The sequence below is a fragment of the Oryctolagus cuniculus genome, chromosome 21 (genome assembly GCF_964237555.1).
Source record: "Oryctolagus cuniculus chromosome 21, mOryCun1.1, whole genome shotgun sequence".
Classification (NCBI taxonomy): Eukaryota; Metazoa; Chordata; class Mammalia; order Lagomorpha; family Leporidae; genus Oryctolagus; species Oryctolagus cuniculus.
The window spans coordinates 24,663,965-24,676,815 of NC_091452.1; the positions used below are offsets into that span (position 1 = coordinate 24,663,965).

At 44.8% G+C, this 12,851-nt stretch overlaps 1 protein-coding gene across 12 annotated transcripts in view; it reads left to right on the plus strand.

Annotated features, from left to right (window-relative positions):
* SFI1 (SFI1 centrin binding protein) overlaps positions 1 to 12,851 on the plus strand; it is an 84,835-nt gene that overhangs the window by 38,899 nt on the left and 33,085 nt on the right. For all 12 annotated transcript variants that reach the window (XR_011385157.1, XM_070065842.1, XM_070065841.1 and 9 more), the window contains 2 exons: positions 4,782 to 4,899; positions 7,870 to 7,972. Coding sequence is in view for 11 of the 12 variants with exons in the window: in XM_070065842.1 (XP_069921943.1) it covers positions 4,782 to 4,899; positions 7,870 to 7,972 (221 nt within the window). In the remaining variant the exon portion in view is untranslated. The remainder of the gene's footprint in view (positions 1 to 4,781; positions 4,900 to 7,869; positions 7,973 to 12,851) is intronic.

The window sequence follows — 12,851 nt, forward strand, 5'->3', positions numbered from 1 at the left end:
GTGCAGGGCCCAAGCACTTGGGCCATCTTTCACTGCCTTCCTGGGCCACAGCAGAGAGCTGGACTGGAAGAGGAGCAACAGGGACAGAATCTGGCGCCCCAACCAGGACTAGAACCTGGGGTGCCGGCGCTGCAGGCGGAGGATTAGCCTAGTGAGCCGCTGCACCGGCCTTCTGCTCCTTTTTTAAAAATGATCTTTCTTCTTCAAGCTTTGGTCTTAATTTGATCTTTTCCTAGTTCTTTAATGTACAAACTAAGGTTGCTGATTTGAGATCTTTGTGTTTTTTTTTAAGATTTTATTTATTTGAAAGTCAGTTACACAGAGAGAGAAGAAGAGGCAGAGAGAGAGAGAGAGAGAGAGAGAGAGAGGTCTTTCATCCGCTGGTTCACTCCCCAGTTGACCACAATAGCTGGAGCTACACAGATCCGAAGCCAGGAGCCAGGAGCTTCTTCTGTGTCTCCCACGTGGGTGCAGGGCCCCAAGCACTTGGACCATCTTCTACTGCTTTCCCAGGCCACAGCAGAGAGCTGGATTGAAGTGGAGTGGCTGGCACTCGAACTGGTGCCCATATGGGATGCTGGCACTGCAGGCGGCGGCTTTACCTGCTATGCCACAGTGCTGGCCCCGGGTTTTGTTTTCTATAGCATTTACTGCTATAAAGTTCCCTTTGGGGATGGTGATGTGACATAATGGTTAAGGCTGCTGCCTGCAACACCAGCATCCCATATGGGTGTTGGTTGGAGTCCCAGTTGCTCCAATTCTGATCCATCTCCCTGTTAATGCTATTAAGAAAGCAGCAGCAGACAACCCAAGTGCTTGGGCCCCTGCACCCATGTATTAGACTTGAATGAAGCTCCTGGCTGTTGGCTTTGGCCCGGCCCAGCTCTGGCCATTTGGGAAGTTAATCAGTGAATAGAAGACATCCCTGTCTCTCCTCTCTCTGTGTAACTCTGCCTTTCAAATAAATAAAATACGTCTTTTTTTTTTTTTTAAATAAAGTTCCCTTAAACACACCTTTAACTACATCATATACATTTTAATGTTAGATTTCTGTTTTCAATGAGTAATGAGTAAAAAATGTTTTATAGTTCCCCTTGAGCCTTCTTCTTTGCCCCATAGATTATTTAGAAGTATACTTAGTTTCCTAATATTTGGGGACTTTCTGGTATCTTTCTGTTAAGGATTTCATTATGATCAGAGAACAAGACTTAGTATCATTTCATTTCTTCCAGATTTTTTTAAAAAAATATTTGTTTATTTATTTGAAAGAGTTACAGCAAGAGAGCAAGAGAAACAGAGGTCTTCCAACTGCTGGTTCACTCCCGGGAGCTTCTTCCAGTTCCCCAACTTGGTGGCAGGGGCCCAAACACCTGGGCCATCCTCTGCCGCCTCTCCTAGGCCATTTGCAGCTGGATGAGAAGTAGAGTAGCAGGGATACAAACCGGCACTGGTGTCACAGGTGGTGGCTTAACCCACTGCACCACAGTGCCAGCCCCAAGCTGTTATTTTCTGAGCGCTAATTTGCACGAACAATCTGCAGTGATTCTGATGCACAAGATAGTCTGAGAATCCTGCTTCTCTAAAGTACTAACTATTTGCAGACTTTTTATATAACAGTGTAAGGTTGAGTGGATACTCCCTGTGATCTGTGGACAAGGCCTGAAATAACCATCATATGTCACAAATAACTCTTTATTTTAAACATCAAAGGGAGTTTTCCTGGGGCTGATGTTGTGGTACAAGGGGTTAAGCCACTGCCTATGATGCTGGCGTCCCATAATGAGTGCTAGTTTTTATCCCAGCCAGTCCACTTCCAATCCAGCTCCCTGCTAATAGCCTGGAAAAGCAGTGGTATTTGGGTACCTGCCACCCAGGTGGGAGACCCAGATAGAGTTTCTATGCTCCTGGGTTCAGCCTGACCCTGCCCTGTCCTTTGCAGCCATTTGGGGAGTGAACCTATAGATGGAAGATTTCTCTGTCTGTAACTCTGCCTTTCAAATAGAATAAATAAATCTTAAAAAAAAAATAACAGTTCATGTTAATTGGAGACATTCTTCATAGATAATTTCACTTGGGCTTTTCAGACATACCTCTGAGGGTGGCATCTTTTCCACAGATGAGGAGCTTGTGTGAGATGACTTGGCTACAGAGTGGAAGGGTCAGTATTGAAACCTGGCTTGTCTCTCTCAGCAGCCCACACTCTAAGCCACAGCATTGTACTGTGCTCCTGAACCTTGGTGGGCCGGTTTCTGAGGCCCAGGGTGGGCTCAGGAGCTACCTGTTACATTCTCCTGTACATTTTGGTTTGTCTGTCAGTATTTATAAGGTATGGTGAGCTGTATTCCTAGTGAGCACATTTTGGAGAATGTCCTAAAAAACTTTTTTATAATGTTATTTTTCCCTTTGTATTCTGAAAAGAAATTGACTTCATCAGTGATAACTTTAAAACAATTTATAATATTTCTTTGAATGAGTTATGGAGAGAAAGAGAGAAGTCTTCCATCCTCTGGTTCATTCCCCAAATGACCACACAATGGCCGGAGTTGAGCTGATCTGAAGCCAGGGGTCAGGAGCTTCCTCCAGGTCTCCCCTGTGGGTGCAGGGATCCAAGGATTTGGGCCATCCTCCACTGCTTTCCCAGGTACATTATCAGGGAGCTGGATCTGAAGTGGAGCAGCTAGGACTTGAACTGGCACCTATATGGGATGCTGGCTTTAACCCACTGCACCACAGCACTGGCCCCAGTCAGTGGTAACTCTTCTTTCCTTTTCTTTTCTTTCTTTTTTTTAAAAATTTTATTCATTTATTTGAGAGGTAGAGTTACAGACAATGAGAGGGAGAGACAGAGAGAAAGGCCTTCCTTCCATTGGTTTACTCCCCAAATGGCTGCAGTGGCCAGAGCTGCACAGATCCAAAGTCAGGAACCAGGTGCTTCTTCCTGATCTCCCATGTGGGTGCAAGGACCCAAACACTTGGACCATCTTCTGCTGCTTTCCCAAGCCACAGCAGAGAGCTGGATCAGAAGAGGAGCAGCGGGACTAGAATCGGTGCCCATATGGGATGCTGGTGCTGCAGGCCAGGGCTTTAACCCACTGTGCCACAGCACTGGCCCCAAGTGGTAACTTTCATAATGAAAATGGAATTTACCATAGAAGGACACTTGTGGGCTTTCGTACCTCCCATATCTAGTAAATTGTTTTTCTTTTATGATCATTACTTATCCTCTTTATTATTTCCCAATTACACTCATTTCTTACATTCTGCTTTTTCTACTTTAGTTATTGTTAGAAAAAGCAAGTTTTCTAACATAATTTCTCCTTATTTAGCTTCATATTATGGAGATTATTAAGTGTCTACAAAATTGCGAGAATCAGGAACCTCCACATACCGATAACCCAGTTTCAACAATTTATCAGCTCATGGGACTGGCATTGTGTTGCTAGGGATTAGGCCATTGCTTGTGACACTAGCATCTCGTATTGGGGTGCAGGTTCAAGGCCCGGTTGCTTCTCTTGTGATGCAGCTCCCAAATGCTTGGGTTGCTGCCACCCATGGGGAAACTGGGATGAAATGGATGAAATTCCTGACTCTGGCCTTTGGCCTGGCCCAGACCTGGCTGTTGTGGCCATTTAGGGAGTGAACCAGCAGAAATGAAGCTCTCTGTCTCTGACACTCTGCCTTTCAAATAAATAAATAAATAAATCTTTTCTTAAAAGAAATTTGGGTCCAGCACTGTGGTGTAGCGAGTAAAGCCGCTGCCTGTGGTGCCGACATCCCATATGGGCGCCAGTTCGAGTCCCAGCTGCTCCACTTCCAATCCCACTCTCTGCCAAGGCCTGGGAAAGTGGTGGAAGATGGCCCAAGTTTTTGGGCCCCTGTGTCCACGTGGGAAACCCAGAGGAAGCTCTTGGCTTTGGATCAGCCCAGCTCTGGCCGTTGCAGCCATCCAGGAAGTGAGCCGGCGAATGGAAGACCTCTCTATCTCTCTCTGCCTCTGCCTTTCAAATAAATAAATAAAATCTTAAAAAAAAAATGCAATCACCAGTTCATGCCAGTATTATTACATCTGTATCCCTAAAAAACTTCTCTGTTGCCTGTTGATGTATAGAATTTAATCTGTAACTATTGAATAATACATCTATAAAGAAATAGGAGGCCGGCGCTGCGGCTCACTAGGCTAATCCTCCGCCTAGTGGTGCCGGCACACCGGGTTCTAGTCCTGGTCGGGGCGCCGGACTCTGTCCTGGTTGCCCCTCTTCCAGGCCAGCTCTCTGCTGTGGCCAGGGAGTGCAGTGGAGGATGGCCCAAGTGCTTGGGCCCTGCACCCCATGGGAGACCAGGAGAAGCACCTGGCTCCTGCCTTCGGATCAGTGCAGTGCGCCGGCCGCTGCGGCCATTGGAGGGTGAACCAATGGCAAAAAGGAAGACCTTTCTCTCTGTCTCTCTCTCTCACTGTCCACTCTGCCTGTTAAAAAAAAAAAAAAAGAAAAAGAAACCACACACACAAGAAATAGGAACATGTAAAGGAAGGACTTCCTGGACAGTTCAGTACATTGATCTTTCTTTAAATGTTGTCAGTGTCATCATGTAGTCTTCACTTGTACTTGGATCTGCGTTAATTTTGTAGCACTTCACAACTTTTCCAGCAGGGGGCACACAAAGGCTAGAGAGATTCAGGGATTCAAAGAAAGGATGAATACAGAGAGCCTTGAGCTTTTGTCATTACCCAGGGTAACACATCTCCTCTTACCCTTTAAAATAAATGCCTTTGGTGTGTCTAGATGCAAAGCAAAAGATGCGACAGGCCTGGAAGTCCTGGTTGATCTATGTGATTTTTCGGCAAACCAAGCTTGAGATGCAGAGCACGGCTGTGGAGTTCAGGCAGCAGAGTATTTTACGGTGAGTGCACTTGATTGCCCCTCAGAGCAGCAGCCGTCATCCTTCACCAACCGCTATGTGGGGAGCAGCATAAAACCCATGTTAGGGGCCAGGGTTGTGGCGTAGCAGGTTGAATTGGCATCCCATATGAGTGCAGGTTCAAGTCCTGCTGTTCCACTTTTGATCCACCTCCCTGCTTATGCGGTTGGGAAGGCAGCAGAAAATGGCCTAAGTATTTTGGCCCCTGTCACCCATGCAGGCGACCCAGACTTTTAACTTCCGTCTGGCCAGCCACAGCTGTTGTGGCCATTTGGGGAGTGGACCAGCAGATGGAAGATGTGTCTGTTTGTTTCTTTCTCAGGCTCTGTCTCTCTCTCCATGCTCATGTGTGTGTAATTCTACCTTCAGATAAATACATCTTGTTTTTTTTTTTTTTTTTTTAGGATGTATTTATTTATTTGAAAGACAAAGTTACACAGAAAGAGAAGGAGAGGCAGAGAGAAAGAGGTCTTTCATCCGCTGGTTCACTCCCCAATTGATTGCAATGGCCAGAGCTTCGCCGATCCAAAGCCAGAAGGCAGGAACTTCTGGGTCTCCCACATGGGTGCAGTGGCCCAAGGCCTTGGGCCACCCTCTGCTGCTTTCCCAGGCCATAGCAGAGAGCTGGATTGGAAACGGAGCAGCCAGGACTCGGACCGGCACCAATATGGGATGCTGGCACTGCAGGCAATGGCTTTACTCACTACACCACAGCACTGGCCCGATAAATACATCTTCTTAAAAATTTTCTTAAAAGCTTATCTTAAAACAGCTCTTCAAACATAATGCATAATATTAATTGATAATCTGTTTCACTGTTATATTTTACATAATCATATTCAAGGCTAATTGAGTATTTACAGTGTTCTAAATCCTGCATTAAGTTTGTGTGTATGTTAACTTTTTAATGTAAAATGTATTATTTAATCTTTGCCATATACTGTTATTGCACATTTTACAATGTACAGAAAAGTTGAGTAGCTTGACTGAGCTCACACAAACTGTAATTGGCAAAACTAGGAATCACCTACTTCCACCCCTAACTGCTGTGCTACACTACCTCTCATTAGCATTGCAGAAGCTTTGGAGGAACATCAATTAATCTGCTTTTAATAACAGGGAACTGCTTTATATGGAACTGATACCCCTGTGTGCCTCTCTAGTGGTACTGGGATGTCCTGAATGGTGGTGTATTAAATGCACAGTTCTTGCTGGAAAGAGCTGGGCTTTTAAAACGGTTAAGAGCAGAGGCTTTGCTACTGTACCAGCTTGGTTTTGAATCTGTGTTCCTACACATGCTATTGGGTCATTTCACTATCTGGGAAATAAATAGGCAAACTAAGTATATTTCACGATTGTCATGGGGAATAAACATGGTAACACCTGCAGGGTATTTAGCAGTGTACAGAACATCAGTGGATGTAAAAAAGGCATTTAAATAAAAATAAGATTATTTAAAATTTATTCAGGGATATTTTTATAATTAAACATTTAATTTACTGAAAAGGCAGAAGCATAAACATAAAGAGATAGAGATCTTCCATCCACTGGTTCACTCCTCAAATTCCTGCAACAGCCAAAGGCTGGGCCAGACCCAAACCGATCACCTAGAATTCAGTCTGAGTCTCCCATGTTAGCCACAGGGACCCTAATACTTGTTGTGTCACTTGCTGCCTCTCAAGGTGTGCATTTACAGGGACCTGAAATTGGAAGTGGAGCTGGAATTCAAACCCAGGCACTCCTATAGGGGATGCAGGCATCCTAAGCAGTGTCTTAACTACCGTGCCAAGTGCATGCCCCTCAGCAAGTATTTTTAAATACTTAATTAGTATGCAGTTCTGCTTGAGTCTGTGGCGGATATTTTTGTATAATGAATTCATTTACTCAATGTATGTTTGTTGAGGCCTTAAAATGTTCTGGTACTATGTTGGTGCTGGGATTATATCCAGGGAGCTAAGTACTTAAAAATAATACTGCAAGACAGCTGGAGATTTTTGGAGTGATTTTGATAAACAGGGTGTAGGTTAGGAAAAGAGAGTAGGTTCAGAAGAGAGAGGTCTTTGTGGGTAGAGTGAGCAGGCAAGTAGAGCTTCTGGAAAGCGGAGCCTGCAGACTGGTTTTCTCATGGCTGTTGTCCTACGGCAGATTGGAAAATAACTGGAAAAGAAACCAAGACTGAAACCAAAACTTGTCCAGGACAGTTGGAAGGGAAGGAATCCAGCGAGGCAGGAAATCCATGGTTGCTTCTTACATCGATTATTCTGCAGAATATGATCTTTAAATGTTGACAATCATTATTTTTCACATTTTTGTCTATTTTGTTTATTTTACAGAGAGACAGACAGACAGAATTTCCACTGGGTGGTTTACTCCCCACATGTCTGTAATAGCTGAGACTGGGCCAGGCCAAACCCAGCGGCTGGAAACTCATCTGGGTCTAACACAAGTTCTTGAGCACTCATTCATTGCTGCTTCCCAGGGTCTGCATAAGCAGGAACCTGGAATCAGTATCAGATCTGGGGCTCCAAACTAGGCACTTTGTATGGGATGCAGGCATCACAAGTGGTATCTTAACCGCTGGGCCAAATGCCTGCTCTAGTAATTAATTTTAAACGAAATAGACCAAACAGAATATGTCTGTAGTGATTAGGCTGAATCTGACCTTAGGAACCATCAATTTCCAACCCTTAGTTGGCAGCTCCAGAATTGTTTCTCATGTGTGTGTGTGTGTGTGTGTGTGTGTGAAAGAGAGAGAGAGAGAGAGAGAGAGAGAGAGAGAGAGAAAGAGAGAGAGAGAGAGAAACCAGCAGTTTCTCTAGCAGATACTAACCTAGAGATGTCACCGTGAGGGGGAAGGACCAGAGCTGAGGATCTGAAGCCCATCCCTCACTCCCTTCTCTTATCTGAGTGGCCTTTTTTCTGGCTGGCCCCATCTTTGGTTTGCTCTTTCAGGGTGTGCTGGACAGAGTGGAGGCGGCGACTGGGACAGGCCTGCCTGAGCCGTGCCCTCCATGCGTCAGCTGTGAAGCACAGGGCCCTGAGCCTCCAGCTGCAGGTAATTCCAGTGGACTTGGGTTTGGGTGCTGTCTGTCCATGTGTCAAGCTCCACACCTACAGACTGGGCTCAGACTCCCCAGAGGAAGCTTTGCTGGGCCAAGGGTGCTGATATGGGCAGAAGCAGTGTGGAAGGCTGTGCTCTTTATCAGACAAGACTGCTACTGAGGCCATGCCAGGCCCATCCTGGATGTGATTACCAGTAGTTCCCAGAGTACATTTGTTAGCTGTGGCCTTGGGCAGGGTTTATGAATGTTACAAGCGTGTTGAACAAACGGCAGTGTGCTCTTATTTCCTCCTTACTATTTAGCTACAGCAAATGAGAAAACTGTGAGAACAGGAAATAAACAAATACCGAAAAGAAAACCTGGATTATTTTTTCTTATAATTTTGCTTATCTTAGAGGTTACTTTTAGTGAAGCCACTAGTTTTTGGTTAGTTATGAAAGCCTAAGGCCTGTACCCAAACTATGGTGTGGTGAAACTTTCTTAGGGTCTTTGATATACTCCGAGTTTCTGTCATTTTCTGTGTCTGTTTTGTAATTACAGGATTGCCAAGTCAGTTATAGAAAATAGAATAAGAAAGGGGGGTGGAGGAGGAAGCCCAAGTTACTAAATGTAGGAAGAGTATCTTTGTTTTTCTTTATCCCCTCACCAGGAATATGGGTTTTTTTGTTTTGTTTTGTTTTGGTTTTGTTTTGTTTTTGTTTTTGTTTTGACAGGCAGAGTGGACAGTGAGAGAGAGAGACAGAGAGAAAGGTCTTCCTTTGCCTTTGGTTCACCCTCCAATGGCCACTGCGGCTGGCGTGCTGCGGCCAGCGCACCGCGCTGATCCAATGGCAGGAGCCAGGTGCTTCTCCTGGTCTCCCACGGGGTGCAGGGCCCAAGGACTTGGGCCATCCTTCACTGCACTCCCTGGCCACAGCAGAGAGCTGGCCTGGAAGAGGGGCAACTGGGACAGAATCCGGCGCCCTGACCGGGACTAGAACCCGGTGTGCCGGCACCGCAAGGCAGAGGATTAGCCTAGTGAGCTGCGGCACCGGCCCAGGAATATGTTTTTGAACTGATGACATATTGCAAAGTCTTTGGAAGCAGATGCAGATCACATGCAGATGGCACACACAGCTGTCTAGATCTGAGATAACAAGCTCTGGCCCATCCACCACATTTGTCCTGCTGCTTGTTTTTGTAAATAGTTTTATTGGGACACTGATCCACTCATTCATTCATTGATGTGTTATCTGTGGCTGCTTTCAGGCTATAAGGCCTGAGCAGCCTATAGCCTTATAGACTGCATGGCCAGCAAAGCCTAAAATATTTATTTTCTGACCCCTGACCTTTGACCTCATAAGATTGTCTGAGCCAACAACAAGGAAATAAGAGACAGTCTCACCAGTAATATTAACAGTAGCAGCAGCAACAGCAACGGTGGTTTCTGTTGTGGTCTCACTTGTGGTAGGTGCTAGACTAAGTGCTTTGCATACATGCTTTCATAGGATTTTTTTTAAATCCCAGTTATTGTTGAGGAAACTCTGAAGGTTAAATTACTTGAACCAAGGTCATACATGTAGCAAAGGTCAGAGCCGGGTTTAATCCAAGCATCCTGGACACTGCAGAACCACTCTCTGAACCACATATACTCTAGTCCTTACCAGACTCATCACCTCAGGAGATGACCGGTGGGAAAATGCTGTAAACATGGGAACCTAAAGAGACTGCTTTCCTGTCATTGATGGACAAGCGTGTGGATGCTCCCGCTTTTGGATAGCCACTTTCATTCTGCTGAAGCTACCGCTGTCCAGAACATATTTAGAATTTGCTTTTTATAGTTCTCTTCAAGGCTTGCATCAACAGATTTGATTGAATATTTTTAGTGGTAGCAAGTGTTTATGGTTTAAGGTTGGATTGAACTTACATGAATAGCTAAAAGTCATTCAGAGACTAATGTGAACAGTCAGTACTGATACAGACAAACAGTTACACAAGACTGTAAGTAAGGCCAGACTTCATCCTGTGGATTGTGATGATGCGTTGTGTCTGAGAAGTTCCTGTGGTTTACCAAGGACATGCACCCAGGTCATATCTCTTGATCCTCACAAGCTTCTCTAGGAATGTGTCGGGGCAGACATAATGAGCCATCTGATATTTTAAAAAACATTATTTCAAATGTAGGAACATATAAAAATAAAACATTGTAAAAATATTAACAGCCAAGTACCCATTACCCAGATTTAAAAGGTGTTGGCATTTTGTGTCTTGTTCCAGAATCTTAAATTAGTGTAGTGGACCCTGTCAAAGCCCTGCCCCTCCTTCCTTCGGCTTCCTCTCCTCCTTGAGGATAGCCGCTATTCTGATCCTGATGTGGGCAGTTTCCTGTATTCTTTTTTCCTTGTAAAATTGGTGTATTCTTACTCAAAAAGGTTTTAGGGCATCTGTTTTTTGGGAAATGGATAAATTGTGTTGTGCTATACATGTACTTTCCAACTTGCTTTTCTTTATGCAGCAGTATAGTTTTGAATTATCCATGGGTATATTCAGAGATCTGTTAGCTCGGTATATTAGGTCATCATATGAATAGGGCACAGTTTATCCACTCACCTGATGATAGACTTTTTTTTTTAAGATTGATTGATTTATTTGAAAGAGTTACAGAGAGGCAGATGCAGAGAGAGGGAGAGAGGTCTTCCATCTGCTGAGGTTTGTTACCCAAATGGCCGCAATGGCCAGAGCTGCACCAATCTAAAGCTAGGAGCTTCTTCCCAGTCTCCCACACAGGTATAGGTGCCCAAGAACTTGGACCACCCTCTATTGCTTTCCCAAGCCATAGCAGAGAGCTGGATAGGAAGTGAAGCAGCATATGGGATGCCAGTACTGCAGGCTTTACCTGTTACGCCACAGTGCCGGACCCGGATGGGCTGTTGATTACTTCTACTTTGTTTGCAGTTACCAGCAGTGCTGGAGAGAGCATTCTTAAACATCAAAAAGTTCATGTAAATTTGTATTATGAGAAAAATGCATGGATTTCAGCATTTTTTTCCACCAAAATTAAAGTCACCTTTTAATTCTGTTTTCCACACACTTCAAAATGTTTTTTTTGATCTTACTTGTTTGAGAGAGATGAAGAGCTCCCACGTGCTGGCTGACTCCCAGGGCTGGAGCTGGGAGCCAAGAACACAGTGCAGACTCCCGAGTGGGCAGCAGAGGGCCCTCTACCCAGGACCTGCTGCCTCCCACGTTGGGACATAGGCCTCTTAGCTGCCAAGCCAAATGCCCAGCCCCTTAGGTCTAATTTTACATACTGTATGAAACAGGATCTTAGTTCAGCATCTTCCATCTGGACACTTCATGGCTCCAGCACTGTCTACTGACTAGGCCGTCTTGCATCTTTTTTATGCGGATAGTAATCCACCTCTATTATACAGCGTGGTTTCATCTGTTCGTGGATCTGTTCCTAGGCTTCCTATTCCTTTATTCTATTTGTCTATCACTCTGCCAACGCCGCCATGCCACTTCAGTTAAAATTTAATGAAGCAGCTAAGAAAGCTCCTAGACTGCCCTGGGGGAATTCTGCCTCCAGCACCTGTTAGTTTGGGACCTTTAAATGAGTTAATTAGCCTCCCTTTGTGTCAGATTTCTTATCTGAAATAGTGGTGCCTATCTCATGGGGTATATAACGTGCATGGAGCCATGCTGGAAATATGGAAATGCACGATTGTTATTGTGCCTGCTCCTGTAAGCTCCCACGCCTCTATAAATGGGAAGGGAGCTTCTTTATTCTTGTTCTTTTAAAAAATTATCTTGATTGTTCTTCACTTTTTTTTTTTTTTTTTAGTAATTTTAGGATCAGCTTGTCAAGTTCCACAACAAAACCTACCAGAATTTTTATTATACTATACTGATTTTTACATTAGGTTTGGAAAATTGTCACATGTACAAAATTGGGAAAACCTCATGGTATCTTGGCAAGCGTGAGAGGGAGAGTGGAAAGGGTGAGTTTAGAAGGTTACAGCCAGACCACAGGGCTTTTCAGGCTGTACCCTGTAAAGGCTTTGGCTTTTATTCCGGGGGAGCTGTTGACTCTAGGAAAGGAGTAACATGATTTCCCCCACCTCTCAACAGAGTCCCTCAGGTTTTTAATGTGCTGCCTTTTGGATAAGAAAGGGAAGGAGAAGGGCCAGAGTTGTGGTACAGCAGGTGAAGCCACCTCTTGAGATGCCAGCATCCCATATTGGAGCATCAGTTTGTGTCTTAGCTGCTCTGCTTCACATCACCTTCTTGCTAATGCCCATTAGATTGCCCGAGTACTTGGGCCCCTGCTGCCCATGTGGGAGACCTGGATGGAATTCTGAGCTCCTGGCTTCAGCTTGGACCAGCTGTTGTGAACACTTGGGGAATGAACCAGCAGATGAAAGATCTGTGTCTCCCTGTCTGTCTGTGATTCTGCCTTTCAAAGAAGTAAATAAATGAGTAAATCTTAAAAGGCGGGGGGGGGGGGGGAGTAGGGAAAGAGGTGTATGTGTTTGATTATACTTGTATTTTCAAAAAGAAATAGTGGAAAAATAAACCCAAAATGTAAAAATGGTTAGCTGAAGGAGCAAGAAGAGAATAGTATGGGAATGGAATACTTCTGAGTTTAATTTGTTCTTTTGAAACTTTTTTTTTTTAAGATTTTTATTCATTTATTTAAGAGGTAGAGTTAAAGACAGGGAGAGGCACAAAGAAAAGTCTTCCATCTGCTGGTTCACTCCCCCAAATGGCTGCAACGGCTGGAGCTGGGCTGATCCGAAGCCAGAAACTGGGAGCTTCTTCTGGGTCTCCCACGTGGGTGCAGGGGCCAAGCACTTGGGCCATCTTCTGCTTTTCCAGGCCATAGCAGGAAGC